Below are 16,286 nucleotides of genomic sequence, written 5' to 3'. Positions count from 1 at the left end.
CATCTTTTTAGGGACTGATTTTGGGGCGCAGACACGACAGTTTAGGCTTAAGATTGGGTATGAACTGAATTTCACTAAAGATGAAATGAATGAATCCGATCAAGGTTTTTAATAAATTATCGATTGCAAAAATATTCGATATTCTGTAACACGCACACACGTTCATTTACCCAGGGGTCTGCCGTTAACCTGCGTGTTTAATAATTCAGTAGCTCTTCTAGGATGTATTTGAAGTTGCCTTCGTGAAGATGTGCACTTCTGAATGCAAAGTACTGTTTTGTGGTGTGTGTGTGTGTGTGTGTGTGTGTGTGTGTGTGTGTGTGTTAAAGTTAAAATAAAATAAACCATCTTTTGGGCTCTGTGCCGTCCTGCACGTTACTGAGGTCATTGTTATCAGAGCATGCAGTTGAATAAAGTTACTCTTAATATGTCATTTGGTTATGCTAAATCCTTTTTATGCATTAATATTTTTTACGATGGCCATTCTGATCCAAGTATTCTCAATTTTTTATTTTCTACCTATGTTTGCCTCACTGTATCGTATCTTCAGATGTTAATTTAAAAAATAGGGCTGCAGTTAAAGTACCTATTTGATTTCCACATGATGAGCTTATTTATGCCTTCGAAACTTCAGGATTCTGTTTTCTCATCTCTCTTCCAAATGGCATCCTACCACCAACTGTTTCTGTTCCTGCTTACATGAAATGCTCAAATGTTTAGTTTAACTTACATCTTTATTACGTATTGCACATCACGACTCAACTTTGATTTCCAGAAAACCAATTACATACTGATATGAAGACGCCAACTATGCAGGGATTCTGAAACAAACCACAAACAGTTCAGGAACGGAAGATTGAGCAGCTCTTCCTAGTTCTCGCCACATCCTCTGTACTTCATCACGTAGCCTTTTTGGAAGAGCCGATGACACTTTAGGGAGGGTAAAGGCAACCTGTTTGTGATTAAAATGAAAAAGCTGATTTCGTTAGGGAATATTTGCGCAATGTGACAACTACGTTGTTGTTCCGAATGCGCCAGTTTAGACGGGATCTAGTTTGTTTTATGCGTGGCAAAGGCCAAAACTCGTCAAACAAACTATAGACAGTAAATACACGACTCGAATTACCCTGTTTGTGTGAATAGATCATAGTTCTCAGCTGGGACTAAGCGGGGCTCATCTTCTCACTTAAAACAGTTAAATTAGCTTCGGTCTCTGTGGAAATATTTACTTTAAATCCCAACCTTCTTCAAATAATAACTCTTTGAATTTGACTTTTCCAGCATAGACAAAAAAAACCACTACTCAAAATGTGCTGCCGTGTCATGACATTTACATTTGATGCACAAGTGGCCAAACAAACACGCAACATCGGTTGGGATATTTTTTTCCCCCCAATGAACCCCCCCCCCCCCCCCCTAACGTTTCAGGCGTGGGTCGACGTGATTTATAGTGAAATGTAAAAGAAATGTCATCCTGAAACTTGACATTCCTTCCCTCGGCATCACGCTGAAGGAAGGCAGTCGTTATCCAAATGTTTGGAATTAAGAGAGATAAAAAACGGAGACGCATAAATGAGGGGAAAAACCGTCTGGCCGTTTGATTTTTAAGGATGGCTGTTTATTATCAAGCTCGTAGCGCCGAGGAGATTAATCGACACCACTTGGAGAGCAAGTGTCCAAATATTATGAAAGGCATGCGAACTGAAGCCCGGTGAAATATGACATTTTCTAAAAAAGAAAATATCTTTTTCAGCTTTTGGAGTCTATTTATTTATTTTTCCTGCTATCTACTGTAGTGGGTTGTGCAACTTTTGTTTACATCTAGGGCGCTCCTCTGTGCACGCACTCTTCATCCTCTCATGCATTTTTTTGGAGCTCCCTTTATCTCTTGAAGACATGCAGAATTATCTGTGCTTCCTAAAGAGTTTCCTCCTGCTTTATATTGGCGGGGGGAAAGATCAGGGCTCTGTCAGAGAGCTCTTTGATCTGCGCCTGTGTGACGACTTCACAGCGATCCTCTTACACGCAGAAAAACAGTGTCCATGCCTGTGCACATCTCCTCTGCTTCCCCTTTCTTCTCGTCTTCCATTTGTCCCAGCTGTGCTTCGGTTTTATTCCCCTCTACCTGATCAGGATGGGAACCCCCACCTACACAAGCTGTTGTCACAAACTGCTTGAATTCTGAATGATTAAGTCCGAGGTCAAGCTTTGCTGCATCCACTGGTGCTCGTGAAAGTGCCCTTCTCCCAACCAGGAACACAGCGAGCGCTGTTTTTACCCTCTTGTTCACACGTTCTTTCCCTCCCTCCAAACCCGGATGGACCCAGCTGCTCTCCTCACAGGGGGCTCAAAGAAAGTTATCACAGGCAGCTAATTGGCTGGCAGAGCTGTTGCATCTGTTCATAAGAGAGCAGAGCTGATGAAGTCACGGAGCAGATGTTTGCTGCGTGCACGTGCGTGTGCGCGCGGGTTAATACCGTGTCTTTAGATGGAAGCATCAATATTGAATGTACAGTTATTGTTGCAGAGCCGCTCCCGGAGACCGTTGCATATTGCATGAATGAGGAAGTGAAATTCACTGAACTGCAACCTCATTGGTCAACGGAAGCACAGCAGAAATCTGATTGGAGGGTCTGTCTCTCAAATCCTGATTGCAATTTCAATGTGGTATTGAATGGAAATTACTAATGGTTTCTACTTTTATTCCAGCATCTAGTCCAGCTATAATAATCAATGCTTAAATGAAGAAAGTAATCTTAGTTTTATTTGGTAAGTTTAACTACTTTTAAAATTGTGCTAATAATATTAATGTAGATTTTGGCAGTCTAGAGCCACCATAGATTAATACCAACTACACTGTAAATATTTTGAACTTGGAAAAAAGTGAAAGTTATGTTTTTTATTTCATACAGTTTGTGCATGAATAGTTAGGAATAATACATTTAATAAAAATAATATAACTGCAATTTAGCAAGAGAAGTTTCTCCTGTGTTGCTTATTCTTAACATTTTTATATTGGACTGTCAAAGCATGTAAAGTATAATTAAGACTTTAACCTGCTTAAAACCAAATGTTATAGTACATTCTTTTTCGTTCATGTTATTTTAACCTTCCCTTTATTTCCAAAGTATTAAAAACCTAAATTAACTGTATTTAGTTTTGTTAAACACCTACAATTTTAATTTTTGTGGCGTTTCCAAAAACTCTAGCAGTATATATTTTTGGAAGGAATACCACACTAAATTTTTCCAAAAGGTCAGTGTTGAACCTCAGACTACACAATCATAAAAACTCCCATTCAGGAGGCAGTGGTAGCTCTAATTAGCGGGGTGGTGACGGCTCCTCGGGGTTAGCGTGAGCGGTTGAATGGATGGTCACTCAGTCAGGGAAAACCACCCTGGCGTTATGTAGCAGCCAGTCCCATATCGTTAAGCTCTCCCTAAAGTGTCAAACTACAGGGACCGGGCCCCCTCCCCCCCCCACCGCCGCGCTCATTCCCCCAACTCTCATGCTCGTCGGGGTCGACCTTCGACTGCAGCTGCCAATCACAGGGAGCCATGGCAGCGCGGGGTCTCCGAGAGAGGAGCCTATTGATTTTCCAGTTAGAGCCTAAGTAGTGTGTGCTATAGGACTAACGGACAGCTCAAGCAGGTATGTCATTATCAATGAGGCCAAGGAAACGGATCCCCTCACTCTCGGTCATTCATATTGGCCTGCGTCAGTCTCTTCCTCTGCCTCCCTCATGCTGTCGCACCTCCTCGTCCCCTCTGACAGAGCGGTTCCTGAGCTGGTCGATAAATCGCTCAACTGCGCCGCAACAACAACTCGTGGAGTGATGTTGGGATGACCTTCTTTTTCATTCTCTCTCCGTTCCCTCGCTCTTTCCCCTCATCCTGTTTTCCAGTAAGGCCATTCCTTTATTAGACAGGGAAGACGTGTTCCTTTAATTTTTCTAACAACTTTTTTTTTAACAAATTACTTTTTTGCCTGCAGGATCTGGTTCCAGTCATGGCCAGTAGCTGCCGTTGACGTTACATCACTGTATATTACAACCAGGCATTAATGACGCCTGAAAAATGTGTCATTCCTCCTAAATGTTTCATCTTATCTGTTCAGTTTTAACTCAAAACATCATCCCTTAGCAACGGCTGGATAATCCATTCACGAGGAAACTCAATTATTATCTCATTATCTCGCTGATGTCAAAGCGCTGTCCAACATAAAGACACAAGCCATAAAAAAATGAGCCAAAAAAGGCCAAATAAAGATCCATGGAGTGAATGTTCTTTCCCCAGTAGAGCAATAACGGTTGTCATATTTTTTTGCGTCGTCTCCTGTACACGTCACCTTAACTTACTCGCCTTATTGTGTCCGAAACCACGTTGAGGGCTGTGATATAGTCCCTCATCGTTCACTCCATTTGTTTGAGGGAGGTTATCCATCAACAATGATGAACTCATTCTGTGCAGATGAGGTCAGTGCTTCCCTGGCCAGATGTGGACGGGTAAAGAGTGATGGGAAAATACTTGTTAATGATGAACTTAGAGGTGATACCAGCTTCTCCTTAAGATTATTATGGATCATATCTTCTGCGTATTCCTGTATAATGAGGTCAGTGCACAAGAGACGGGCTTCTCTTGCTGTTGCCGTGACGATTTTGCAGCTCTAAAAAACTAGTTGACTTATATTATCCGCTAATTATTGGTCTTGTTTGGTTCATACCTCACCAGCTGATCTGAGCCATGAAATACTTGACAGCAACAATCATTTCCCTCTTGCATTTCAAGTTAATGGTCACCAGGTGGTTAAAGATAATCAGGAAAATATCAGAATATTTGTTGAATTGAATTAAAATTCACTCTTGCAACAGCGTCATAATTAAAGTTTGTGATGGTCCAACTAATCCCACTGTTACTTTTGATGGAAAATGTTAAGTTAATGATGTAATTTCTTCTTTAGAGTGATAAAATAACCCCCGATCCCTTTGATTTTGGTTGGGTTCTTTCAGCGTACACCTGCAACATTAAATATTCTGGACAGCTTCGTCTGTATTTGTATTGGTGCCAGACATGAGCTGATTTGCTTTCTCATAGCGAGCATCATATTTTAGCCTTTAGCTCAACGTACCACCGTGAATTGATTACTATCTCTCTGATCTTTGTGACAATTGATTTTATATCCCGGATTTCTTTTTTTTTTCTTTTTTGATGTTAGGTCTAAGGTGAAATTCTTGCAAAGCAGCCTCCTAAATCTCTTTAGCGGGTGGTAACCAGGTAGGACAGGTCGAGAAAAGAAAATGGCCACATTGGCAATCACATAAAGAACCATTAGGCGCAGTGACATCTCGCCACCTAATGATGACTAATGTCTCCATTCCAACTGCTCGCTACTCACAAACAAACACAAATACAACCCCCCCTTTGTGCTGATAAGCACTCCTGGCCTGTCTCTCGACCCGACTTTGGACCTCAACAAAACTACAGTCTGCTCTGGCTCAGACCAGAGTCGCACTTATACGAGCACCTCAAGACAAAGAAGCACCGTCCCCATTGTGCACCTGAGCCTAGCCCCTCCATCATGTTCCATCTCTGGGCTTGACTGGACCAGTCAGGGGCCTGGCGCCTCCCCTCCCTCCGTTTGATTGATCCCCTCTCTCCATCATTTATTCCCTTCGCTTGCCTCTGACACATGTGTCAACGGCAACACAGCAGCCTGATGGATAGGCCTGTTTATGGATGCCAGTCTGCCTGGTAGGCTACTGATATTACAATCAGCACCTGTGTACCTGCTGTTCACACAGGCTTCTGCTATTCATCCGAGGTCAGAAAGACACCTGACTCCAATTGAAAGATCGATGTCTGGCCCAGACTATTGGAAATTGGAATTTTAAATGTGATCTTCTTTTGTCGGGAACGCCTGGGCTGCATTTTAGATGTTAAAATTGCATCCATGTGTTGTAGAACTTGTAGGTTTGAGCTTTTTTCTACCCTTCATCAAGACATGATTAGCTCTTAATAAAGGAAATCCTGATCTGTTCAAGCCACATGCACTTGATAAGGACTACTGACAGCACTGGTGTGCAGATGTTCTATGTGCTGCAGGGCAGGATGTTACACTGCTGAATTCTGGTGCCTTTATGGCCATTATGGTTAATGAGCCATGGTTGAAACGGCAAATCCATTGGGCCATTGTGACTTCCTCATCCGCAAATTCTTTCTAGCAGTTTGCGCTCTGTAATGCTGTGGAGCAAGATGAAGTTTGAATATTATACTCGGTTGGTTACCGTTCTATTAATTTGTATTTCATGATTAACGTACCGTTTGTTGCAGGTGAAACTCAGGATAAACCTGTAGCTCCAATTGAGTCACCTACAAATTCTCAACAGTCCTTTTCTTTGAAAGAGTCCCATTCTCTCCATCCTCCATTGCTTCCAACAGGCTAACCCCAAATTCCCCAAGAGGGGGTGTACTTTTCACCCCACGCCCACTTAAGCTGGTGACAATAGCTGGATTTGAGAAGAATTTACTCCAGCGAAGCCCCCCCCTCCCCAGAAAAAAGCCTATCCATCTCTAAATGGAAGAAATGAGAGATTGAAGAAAAGCGTTGAGAATGTGATAGGAGCCGGTCAGCGATCTTAACCTGTCTGATGTTTTCTGTGGCAGCTTAGAGGAGAACCGGGAGGGGGCGAGAGCGTGAGCTCAAAGCACTCCTGTTCTGGATTGTCTCCTTGATTTTCAGAATATGGTTGAAGGCCACAAACCTTCCTAACTCCTGTGTAGCTGCCGCTGGCTGTGCATGTTATTCAGAACCGTGGACTTGGAATAACGATGCCTGCAGAGCAGAGACCTTCTCCGCCTGTGGACGTCCACTACATTTCACGGCCTCTTCCCCTTCATTTACGCAGCCTTAGGCGTCATTTGTTCCCTACCAACCTTTGTGCTGCTTGTCTAAGCTAGAACTGGACAAAAAAAGCAACTTTTTCCAAAACCAGTTGAGGACCTTCAATATGGTTTCATTTGTTCCTCAAAAGCTGGTTGGTTCTGAAGAAGCGCCACAAAATGAACTTTTTTCTTATTTACACACGACTTGATTTATTTGCAATTCTTTCCTCTTTCATCATCTTGTCCACCGTTGCTCTGTGGCATTGCTCCTGTCATGGGCTCTTCTCTTGCTTTCCTTTTTCTGCCCGAAGGCTGAATGTTAATGAGTTGTATCACACTGAAGTCTTTACATCCCTCCCAATTAACCCCGAAACCATCGCAGCATTTCCTTAAATCCACACAAGACCTTTTTTTTTGTTCCCACTTCAAAAAGGCTAAGCAGCCAAGAAAAGGAAAAGAGAAAAGGCTAACCTGTTGGCAAACAGTAGAATGGGCTGAAAAAGGGGCTTTAATCCTTATTAGACTAAATTCAGACTAAGTGGCCCCAGAGATCCTTTCAAAGGGGACTTTATTCAGGGAGTGCAAACTCTTACTGAGTGACGTTTGGGACTGAAAGCTTTGAGCCTTTAGGCTTCATAAACTTACACTTGCCGCAAGCTGGGCTTGTTTATTTTGTTTTAATTCTCTCACAGCGCAGCTTCTTAGTTGTGTTTATTTTTTTGGACCTTGTAGTTTGTTTTACTCCCCTCAAGGCAACTAGAGCTTTATGTGTGACCTGTGAATACGCGCTGAAACTGCTACACGATGGTTGAACAATCGGACCCATCAGTCATCCGTCACTCCACGAACCCCCAAACAATAGAAATTAGTAAATAATAATTCTATAATTTTTTAATTAATTAATTTATTTTAAATTATACGAGTTATGATGACAAAGATTGCAGTGCGCAGATTTGATGACGTCTTTGGGTGCATCCAACAATGTATATATAATAGATTTGGCTATTGGATTTGGCTAATGCTAGTTTTATATATATATATATATATATATATATATATATATATATATATATTATATATATATATATAAATAAATACTTTTTTTAATAGCAATATCAACGGTATGTGAAGTTCGGAAAACATCTAATCATGTCCGGCCCATGAACTTTTTGTTTCTGTCCTAATACTTTTTTTTTTTTACATAGATGTTAATGACTACTGACCCTTTTCTTTTGAGGGAAATGGGAGTAAAAACACAAGTGGTGCGTTTATGTTTCTGACGCACTCTGACAGTTGGGGAAATGCGGATATTTGCTGGCCAAGAGTTAGATGAGAGGACTGATACTAATGTCATATCAGCCTGTTGGAAATGAGGCTGTGGCCGGCAGCCGGTTGGCTTTAGCTCAACATTCAGACTGGAAACGGGGAACAGAGCTGCTTAAAAGTGACACAATACAGCAACTATCCTCTTGTTGTTCACATATCAAAGATGGTGTGTCAAAATAGGGGTTCGGGATAGAGCGCAGGGTGTTCCAGGAAAGATATAATGTCCATTTTCCTCATTAATAAGTACAGTCTGAATGGCTTATTTACACTTTATATGTCAATATTTCATTGATTTACTATTCTCACTGAGCTCAAGACCAGAAATAACTGGAATCCATCCTGCTGAGGGACAAAGGTTATAGCATAACTATTCAGCTGTGAAAGCAGAGTCATGTGGCTTTGCTGTCCTGAGGTCACATGATTCCACATTCTTCTGTCTTGGAAGCAGCATTGTTTTCATTTTTTGATGCTTCTTTACCTTTTGCTTCCAGTACTGTCCCGCTTTCTTCCTCCAACATTTTTTTCCCAGACTATCAGTCAATCTCATAACCAAAATCTGTCTTAATTGGCTCCAGAGGGCTCAGAGAGGCTTTGTGTCAATGGTGATGAGGCTCCTGATTGGTCCAGAGGCACAGGCAGCCAACAGACCCTTGTTAGCGTGTCGGGGTCTTTGCTTGCTCGTTAGTCTGATGAACTCATTTGCTGATGGGGGTTGACAAGGCCTCATTTACCAGGCAGGACCAGAAGGATGGTGGGGCAGAAGATGACTGGAGCAGGTTAAAAAAAAAATTATAAAAGGAGAGCAAAATTCTAAGAGCTGTTGTCGTCTTGGTTTTTTGATGAGTTCAGGTTCAAAAGTTGTGTTACCACCGGGGGTGGAGTTTGGACTAATGTTTGGAATGGTATGTGACCAGTCCACAATGCTATAGATCCGTCCCCTCTGTGCAGTAACGTCCCTCTTTTTGATATGGTATCGATTACAGTCGGGAGCATCAACACTGTCTCGGGGTATCACACCAGCCGCGTTTCACGCAAAACACCAGGCTAACATGTGGCGTGCATGGTCAAGGTAGTGCAGGCCTCCCTCATAACGCTTTTATTGGCCAGCTAAGCGGTGCCTTATCACTATGATGGCATTCTTCAGAGCTGAGGCAACTAAAGTTCCTTTTAGAGCTCCTAATATTTTAGCTAATATTTTTCTGCGCTACCTTTCTTATTTGCTTTAGCTCAAATCGGATGCTATCTTTGGCAAAATTTCTCAAAATTCCCAACAGTAACACTGGGATGAGATACATTAAGCGTCCCTTGTAGGTTAGTGTGTGAGGGGTGGGGAGGTAAACATTCGTTTTAGAAAATGAAAGACATCAAATACACACTGATAAGTCCACAGGTTTTTTTTGTTTAATGAATTCTATCAAGTTCCCCCAATGCGGCTTGTCCCTCGTCTCCGTTTTGATGTTGATGGATCACCCCTCTTCTGCCCGCTCATTAATTTCATCACCTTATCTCCCACACCACTTCATTTGACCAAAAGGTAATAATAAATCCCTCATCCATTATCCTTTAACTGAGGCAGCCATGCGGAAGTACTTAATAACAGGCAACAAATTGAACTTCAATCACCCCCATTTTCTTTCAGTAATACTACACAGAGCATTTTGCCCAAGCAAATATGCCCCTATGCAACTCTGAGCACAATTTTATGCTGTATTTTATGACAAATATCAATTTTGCTTGAGTAGAAAGGGCACAAGCTCCTGTCCTCTTCAACTCATGGGTCTCTTATCAGCCCAAACACACACACACGTACACGCTCTCTCTCTCGGGCTGTTGAGAGGCTCATCTATCTTAAACCGCGCGGGTGATAGTTGGTCTGTTGCTCCCCTTTACGCTCCTCCAATTCAGTGCAGTTTCAATTAAATTTCATCTGTGTCACCATGTTGCTCCACTCGACTTTACCAGTGTTTCTAAAGAGGCAGCGGTGGGTAAAGGAAACCAGTGGATAGGGTGATGGAGAGGGATCACTGGCGAGGAGTGTCTGCAGGGTTCTGCAGTGAAGGCGTGTGTGTGTGTGTGTGTGTGTGTGTGTGCGTGGTTCCACTCCACAGCCACCCAGCCCCTCTTCATCTGTCCCTCTTCATTCCATAGTCTTTTGGGCATCTGACAAAGACAAACGACAGTGCTTCAAAAATGAGCAGCCGCCTGGCGCACAAACAGGTTGAAAGAGGAGGAGGAGGGAGGGATGGAGAGAGTATTGCAATCATCTAGTTCCTTTGTTTTCTGTTTTCTCCTCTGTGGGGCTTTGAAATTGATCTCAGAATGCAGCAGACCTGAATCCTGGGATAAAACCAACGCCATAATGAACTAATCCCATGAACATCCTCATTATTATTCAGGTAGTCTCCCCAACTCCAGTCTGTTTTATTTTGGTGTTTATTTTTTGTTTTATAACAGAATAATTGAGCACTGTGATGCTTTGGTGGGATTTAAAATGAAATCCTCCTTTGTCTATGTACCATTATCATCCCCCCCAGTGTGACTGATTCTGTTGGGCCATTATTATTTATCACGGCGAAGGCTATGGCAGACATAATTCCAGTCTGGACAATAACCTTCACACCATCGCCATTTGTCCAGATGTGGTCAGAACGTGTGGAGCATTACTGCAGCGCATAGTTTGTCACGCTTCTTGTCACCCGCTTGGCTTTTTCATCTGCAAAGGAAAGGCTGCTGCCGACATGGACGATGATCTCAGAACTCGGAGAGCTATTTACTGTGCCTTCGTGGAGATTCATCCGTCCAGGGAAAAATGATCCCTCGCCGCCTCCTCTGGTGTCATATCTATCTGTGGAATCAGACCCTGCAACTATATCACACAGCCCTGCTCGTTTTCTTGACACCCTTTTGGAGGGTTATGACGATACTCTTGGGGATGAAATGAGTCAAGCACCACTGGTTAGAGGTGAAAGGTTACTCCCTACGCGTTCACTCGCTATCTTAAAACATGAATTTCATCTGGATCCTCTCCTGAACTATCGCTATATAACCAGACGGACAAGAAAATCACTTCCTGATCTCATTTCAGTACTGATTACCAGGGGTGCTTTTAGTAACTAAAACCCAATAAAGCTCCTAAAATGCTGCACACTTTCTACAGATTTATATTTTTCTTGTGGATAAAGGGTCTTGGGCTGTGTTGTTTATCCTCGGGGGTGCTGCACACGTGCTGTGGTTAGCTACAGGCCAGTGGCGACTGGTATAGTCATCTTGAGCCCCTGTTATGGAAGCTTCTCCAAGCCACTAATCCAAATTTAATTGAACTCCAGAGACTTTCAAGTGAGTCTGTCCGGGTCTTATTCCTCATCGTGACAGCAACGGAGAGGTTGTCCTCAGCTGGTTAGCCAGGGCCTCAGCTGCTCCCTTCTTCTGTCCTCCATCTTAATGAGCCTCTCTAACTTAAATCTGGCCAGCTAGCTAGCTCACATTTGAATTTTTTGCTGATTAATAACACAGCCTGTGAACCATGGGGTAAAAACCTAAGGTGCCTCTTTTATCTTTCTGCCATATTTCTGTATAGCAGCACAGATTTACTCTTTTAGGAAGAATAATTAAAAGCAGGTCAGAGACGTCGTTGGCAAAAGAGAGCTAAGCATTTTAGCGGCGACTCTACATGCTGAACTAGCAGGAGTGCATCTCAAGACAGGAATGTCACCTCATCTACCCATTTAAAAAAAACTGCAGTTATCCAACAATGCACCCTTGTTGGGTTGCTCCAACCCATTCATGTCACAGTGAGCGTTATATTTAACTACTATTTCATTTTCTTGTGCGGTGTCTTGTGCAGTTCTGGCATCCCAAGCCACCTGTGTGCTGTAATATGGATTGTGTTTTAGTGAAGTGAACATTACCCTCACTTCCCCCTGCTGAAGCACCCATTCTCTCGCTAAAAGAATCTCTTTTTCATCGAGGCTGATCAATATAACACATTAATCCTGCTGTACCGGTGTTGATGTCATCACAGTGAAAAATGGTCCCACCCAGCGCTGTGTCTGCTTCCCCCCTTTCCTGTCCGGAATTGTGTCCCACTGTGGCCTCGTTCTTGTCCCTTCTTGAACCAAATGTAACCGTTTTTCTGTTTGCTCTCCCAGATTCTTGCTTATACAGAAGGTCTCCATGGAAAATGGCTGTTCACAGAGATCCGTGCCATCTTTTCCAGACGATACCTGCTGCAGAACACTGCTGTGGAAATCTTCATGGCCAACAGAAGTGAGAAGACACTTGATCGTAGAGATGTGCAGGATTTCTATAGTTTTGCCTGTATGTAGGTAGATCATGTGACCTTCCTCTGCGTCTCTCCACAGTGGCAGTCATGTTTAACTTCCCAGATGCAGCCACAGTCAAGAAAGTGGTCCACAGTCTTCCACGAGTTGGGGTGGGGACGAATTTTGGTCTTCCGCAGACGAGGTGAGACACAGCTGACGTGGGACAGCAGGGCTGAGGCGGAACCGTCCTCTCTCTGGCTACAAACAGAACTTGGGTCATTCCTTTATTTCCATTGGAGCAACATTAAAGTTGTTGGAGGTGGTTTTCACTGGCTAAAGAATAATCTAGATATAAATAATAAAACTTTGTACATGTACTCTAGGCTCATTAATCAAGTAAGTCAGGACATCTCGACCTTTGACCTACGGACAGCTGTGCAAGACCACACACCAGCACACACACACACACACACACACACACACACACACACACAGTTTGAGTCATGCTAAACCCAGTACAACAAATATTTACAATTATTACAAACCCAAACTTCCTGTTTGTTTTAATATTGACGCACATTTTTAAACGTCTCTAAATTATCCCCTTCTGTCTTTTCCAATAAATAAAATTTCCCATTTTTATAGAAACACCTGGGTTCATTATGCATTTGTATTTGCAAAGTTGTATTTCACCTTTGAGAAGCCTAATGGCTATAATCTTACTCCCTGACAGTGATTAATTCCATAATTTTCTTTAGTTTTAATTGGATCGTGGGTCATTTGTTTTTGTCCTACAGCACGCACTACATCAGGCACTAGCTTCTGTGCGCACACATGCATGGGAAGATGCATATTGAACCCAATTTATTGCCCATTTTTCTTTTTAATTTGCCAGACTGAAGTTCAATGGATTACTCATTCCATGGCATCTGTATTAAAGCGACATAATGAAGCTCACGGCTTCTTCTCTTTCTTTTATATTCCACGCGTGCTCTTCCTTTGATGCGCAGACTGACTTTGATTCTTATCAGAGAGAACACGGATACCTACAATTGATGTAATCTGGTTTTCCGTCTTTGTTAGACGAATCTCTCTGGCTACACCAAAGCAGCTTTTCAAGGCCGCGAACATGACCCAGCGCTGGCAGCGGAGAGAGATAACTAACTTTGAATACCTCATCTTTGTCAACACTATCGCTGGTAAGTGTGTCCTGCACATGTATGAGGTCACAAAGGTCACACTGTTGATCGCACAAACACCACTGATTTTACTTATATTGTCATTTTTTTCCCCCCACCAGGTCGGACCTACAATGACCTGAACCAGTACCCGGTCTTCCCCTGGGTCATCACGAACTATGACTCAGAGGAACTTGACCTCACTCTACCCAGCAACTTCCGAGATCTGTCAAAGGTCAGACAGTCATTTCCTCAACAGGAGTATTTTGTATAGGGGGAGAATCAGGTTTGATGAAATTAAAAATGTGTGTGAGTGTATGTGTGTGTGTGTGTGTGTGTGTGTGTGTGTGTGTGTGTAAGAGACAGCAAAGGCTGTGTAATTGCCATTGATCATAACTAAATCAGTCACTGGCAGTTACTGATTATTATCAAGTTGACACTTGCCCCCAAATGCACCCTTTGAAAAGATCACGCAATGATTTTCTTCCACTGACAGACGGAACAAAAAGTAATCCTTATTTTGCCAGCTCTTAAGAGGGAACCTCATTTCCATGTGATCTTGTCCAGCAGGGGGAGGACAGAAGATTACTTAAAGAGGGAAATGATTGAGCAGATGTCTAGATGCTGGAAGCAAAGTGGCTGAATAAATCAACCACGGAAAGAAAAAGGCATGCAGTAATGGACACGGGATGTGTTGGAGGACACACATTTCAGAGTAGCTGTACACTTGAACATGTTCGTTCTGGTCCTGGGAGCATCTCCTCTTCCTACGAGGTGAAGAAGAGGAGGGAGGACTTGGCGACTGAGACGGGATGGAAACTTTTACACTCATAAGCATGAAATGAGTCGTGTTGGTGGGGGCGGATCGCTGTTGATCACTTAGTTGGAAGCTTTATTCATTGTCATTCAGTTATGGTTTTATTTTTCAAGTCGGCGTACAGATGCATAAATCACGTTTGACTATGTTTATGAAATTAAACTTGGGTTGTGTTTTTACTGGCCAGCAGTCAAGTACGCTTAAGCCCATTACCACATTTGTTGGGCTGCACTTTGGCACGTTCAGCAATTTTGATAGTGTTAGCTAAAAACGCATCAGTCTGAGTTAGGTCTAAGAAAGGCACCAACGTGTGTTTGTTCCATAGCTCAAAGAAATGGGTATTAGAAAATGTATTTCAATACAGTACCCCTGCAGAGAGCTTCAAACACTGAGGCATCCACACTCACTCTCATTCTTTCACACCCCCTGTCACACACATTCACTCAGTCAGCACCATGTTGCTGAAGGTTCTCCCCAGTCCTCCTTTCACTTCTGCTCCTCTGTGCCCCTGCCTTTTATCCCTCCCAGTGTAGCCGTACGAAGCCGAGTAATTCCTTTGTTTATCTGCCTTCATGTTGCCCAGTAGGCTGCAGTGTTGACAGTTGTAGTTGCTCTACAAAAGCACACAGGCTCTCACAGCCGCGCAGCCCTCAGCCTCCAGTTTATTATCGTGTGCCTGCCTCCTGCTCCTCTCCTCTGCACCGCCTTTGGAGTTTGGACAGATCAGCCTCTGTGCTCAGTGATGCCTCACAGCCCTGGGGAGCAGGCGAACGAAGGGGGCGATAGGTGGAAGGAGGAGCAGCAGAATGAGAGTCGAAGAACCAGAGAGATCATTTGCTGCCCCTGTGTGTCTTTTCTCTTTGGAGCTGAGTATCAGCGGCAAGATGGAGGTGGGGGGGCTGCAGCCAGCCTTGATTACATCTGTTTTATTCATGTTGTTGACTCACATGTGATATTGGTGCGTCTCCACTGGAGCATGGCAAACTGCTGTCTGGGAAAAGGGCACGCAGCGCTGCAGAGCCGCCCCCACCCTCCTCTGCATCCGCGGACGGTTCTTCTTTTCTGCGGATGTTAATATTTCCTGACCTTCACGTTTTTATACCATAGATGTGCCTCTGAATCGTTCCCCTCCTCTTTCCATCTTTTTTCGCCTTTCACTCCCTCTCACCATCCGCATCTCTTTTATGTCACGTTATGGCCGTCTCGTACAGAAACGGGTCAACCGAGAACCGTCCGGTGACATTGAGGAGCCAAATTGCCTCGAATGCGCACGTGTCTCGCACACTGTCATCATCCGCGGCACACAGCAGAGGCCACACGGAATTTATGTCCCCCACTGCCAGAGCCACTGTGACCCCAGGGACTCTCTTATCATAAACTCTAACCTCAACCTGACATCAAACGCCGACCCCCGAGATAACATTGTAGTCGCGATAAGCACGCAGAAGAGCCCGCTACATATGTCGGAGCGCTCTTGTTTTCCTTCTGCCTCTCCGCTCCCAAGCTCTCCGTCACACCTTTCCTCCATAACGGGCACCCCTGCTGTCTGTCGAACGTCATCAGTTTTTTCTTTGGAAAGAACGCCGTCTTGTCTCCAGCTTTTAATGGAGTGTGGCAAACAGTTAAAGGATTTGTTAACCCAAAGATCAGGTCTACATTTACATAGCAGCAGAACTGGTGAGGATTTATTGAGCGTTCCTTCTACCTTTGCGCTATAACCTACTACTCACAGCTACATCAGCTAATGGCATATTGATTTCACCATACGTGCCCCATATGTTTATCCCCCAGGCCCTCTACACCATTTTCACTGTTTAAATAG

General features: G+C 43.5%; 1 protein-coding gene across 7 annotated transcripts in view; it reads left to right on the top strand.

The window, feature by feature from the left end:
- Positions 1–16,286, top strand: part of lrba (LPS responsive beige-like anchor protein) — a 126,253-nt gene that overhangs the window by 76,248 nt on the left and 33,719 nt on the right. For all 7 annotated transcript variants that reach the window (XM_057036402.1, XM_057036405.1, XM_057036401.1 and 4 more), the window contains 4 exons: positions 12,356–12,473; positions 12,569–12,671; positions 13,553–13,668; positions 13,770–13,882. In XM_057036402.1, coding sequence (XP_056892382.1) covers positions 12,356–12,473; positions 12,569–12,671; positions 13,553–13,668; positions 13,770–13,882 — 450 coding nt within the window. The remainder of the gene's footprint in view (positions 1–12,355; positions 12,474–12,568; positions 12,672–13,552; positions 13,669–13,769; positions 13,883–16,286) is intronic.

Source organism: Takifugu flavidus, chromosome 6 (genome assembly GCF_003711565.1).
Source record: "Takifugu flavidus isolate HTHZ2018 chromosome 6, ASM371156v2, whole genome shotgun sequence".
Classification (NCBI taxonomy): Eukaryota; Metazoa; Chordata; class Actinopteri; order Tetraodontiformes; family Tetraodontidae; genus Takifugu; species Takifugu flavidus.
Note: the sequence above shows the minus strand (reverse complement) of the source record. Positions and strands in the feature narration are given on the sequence as shown.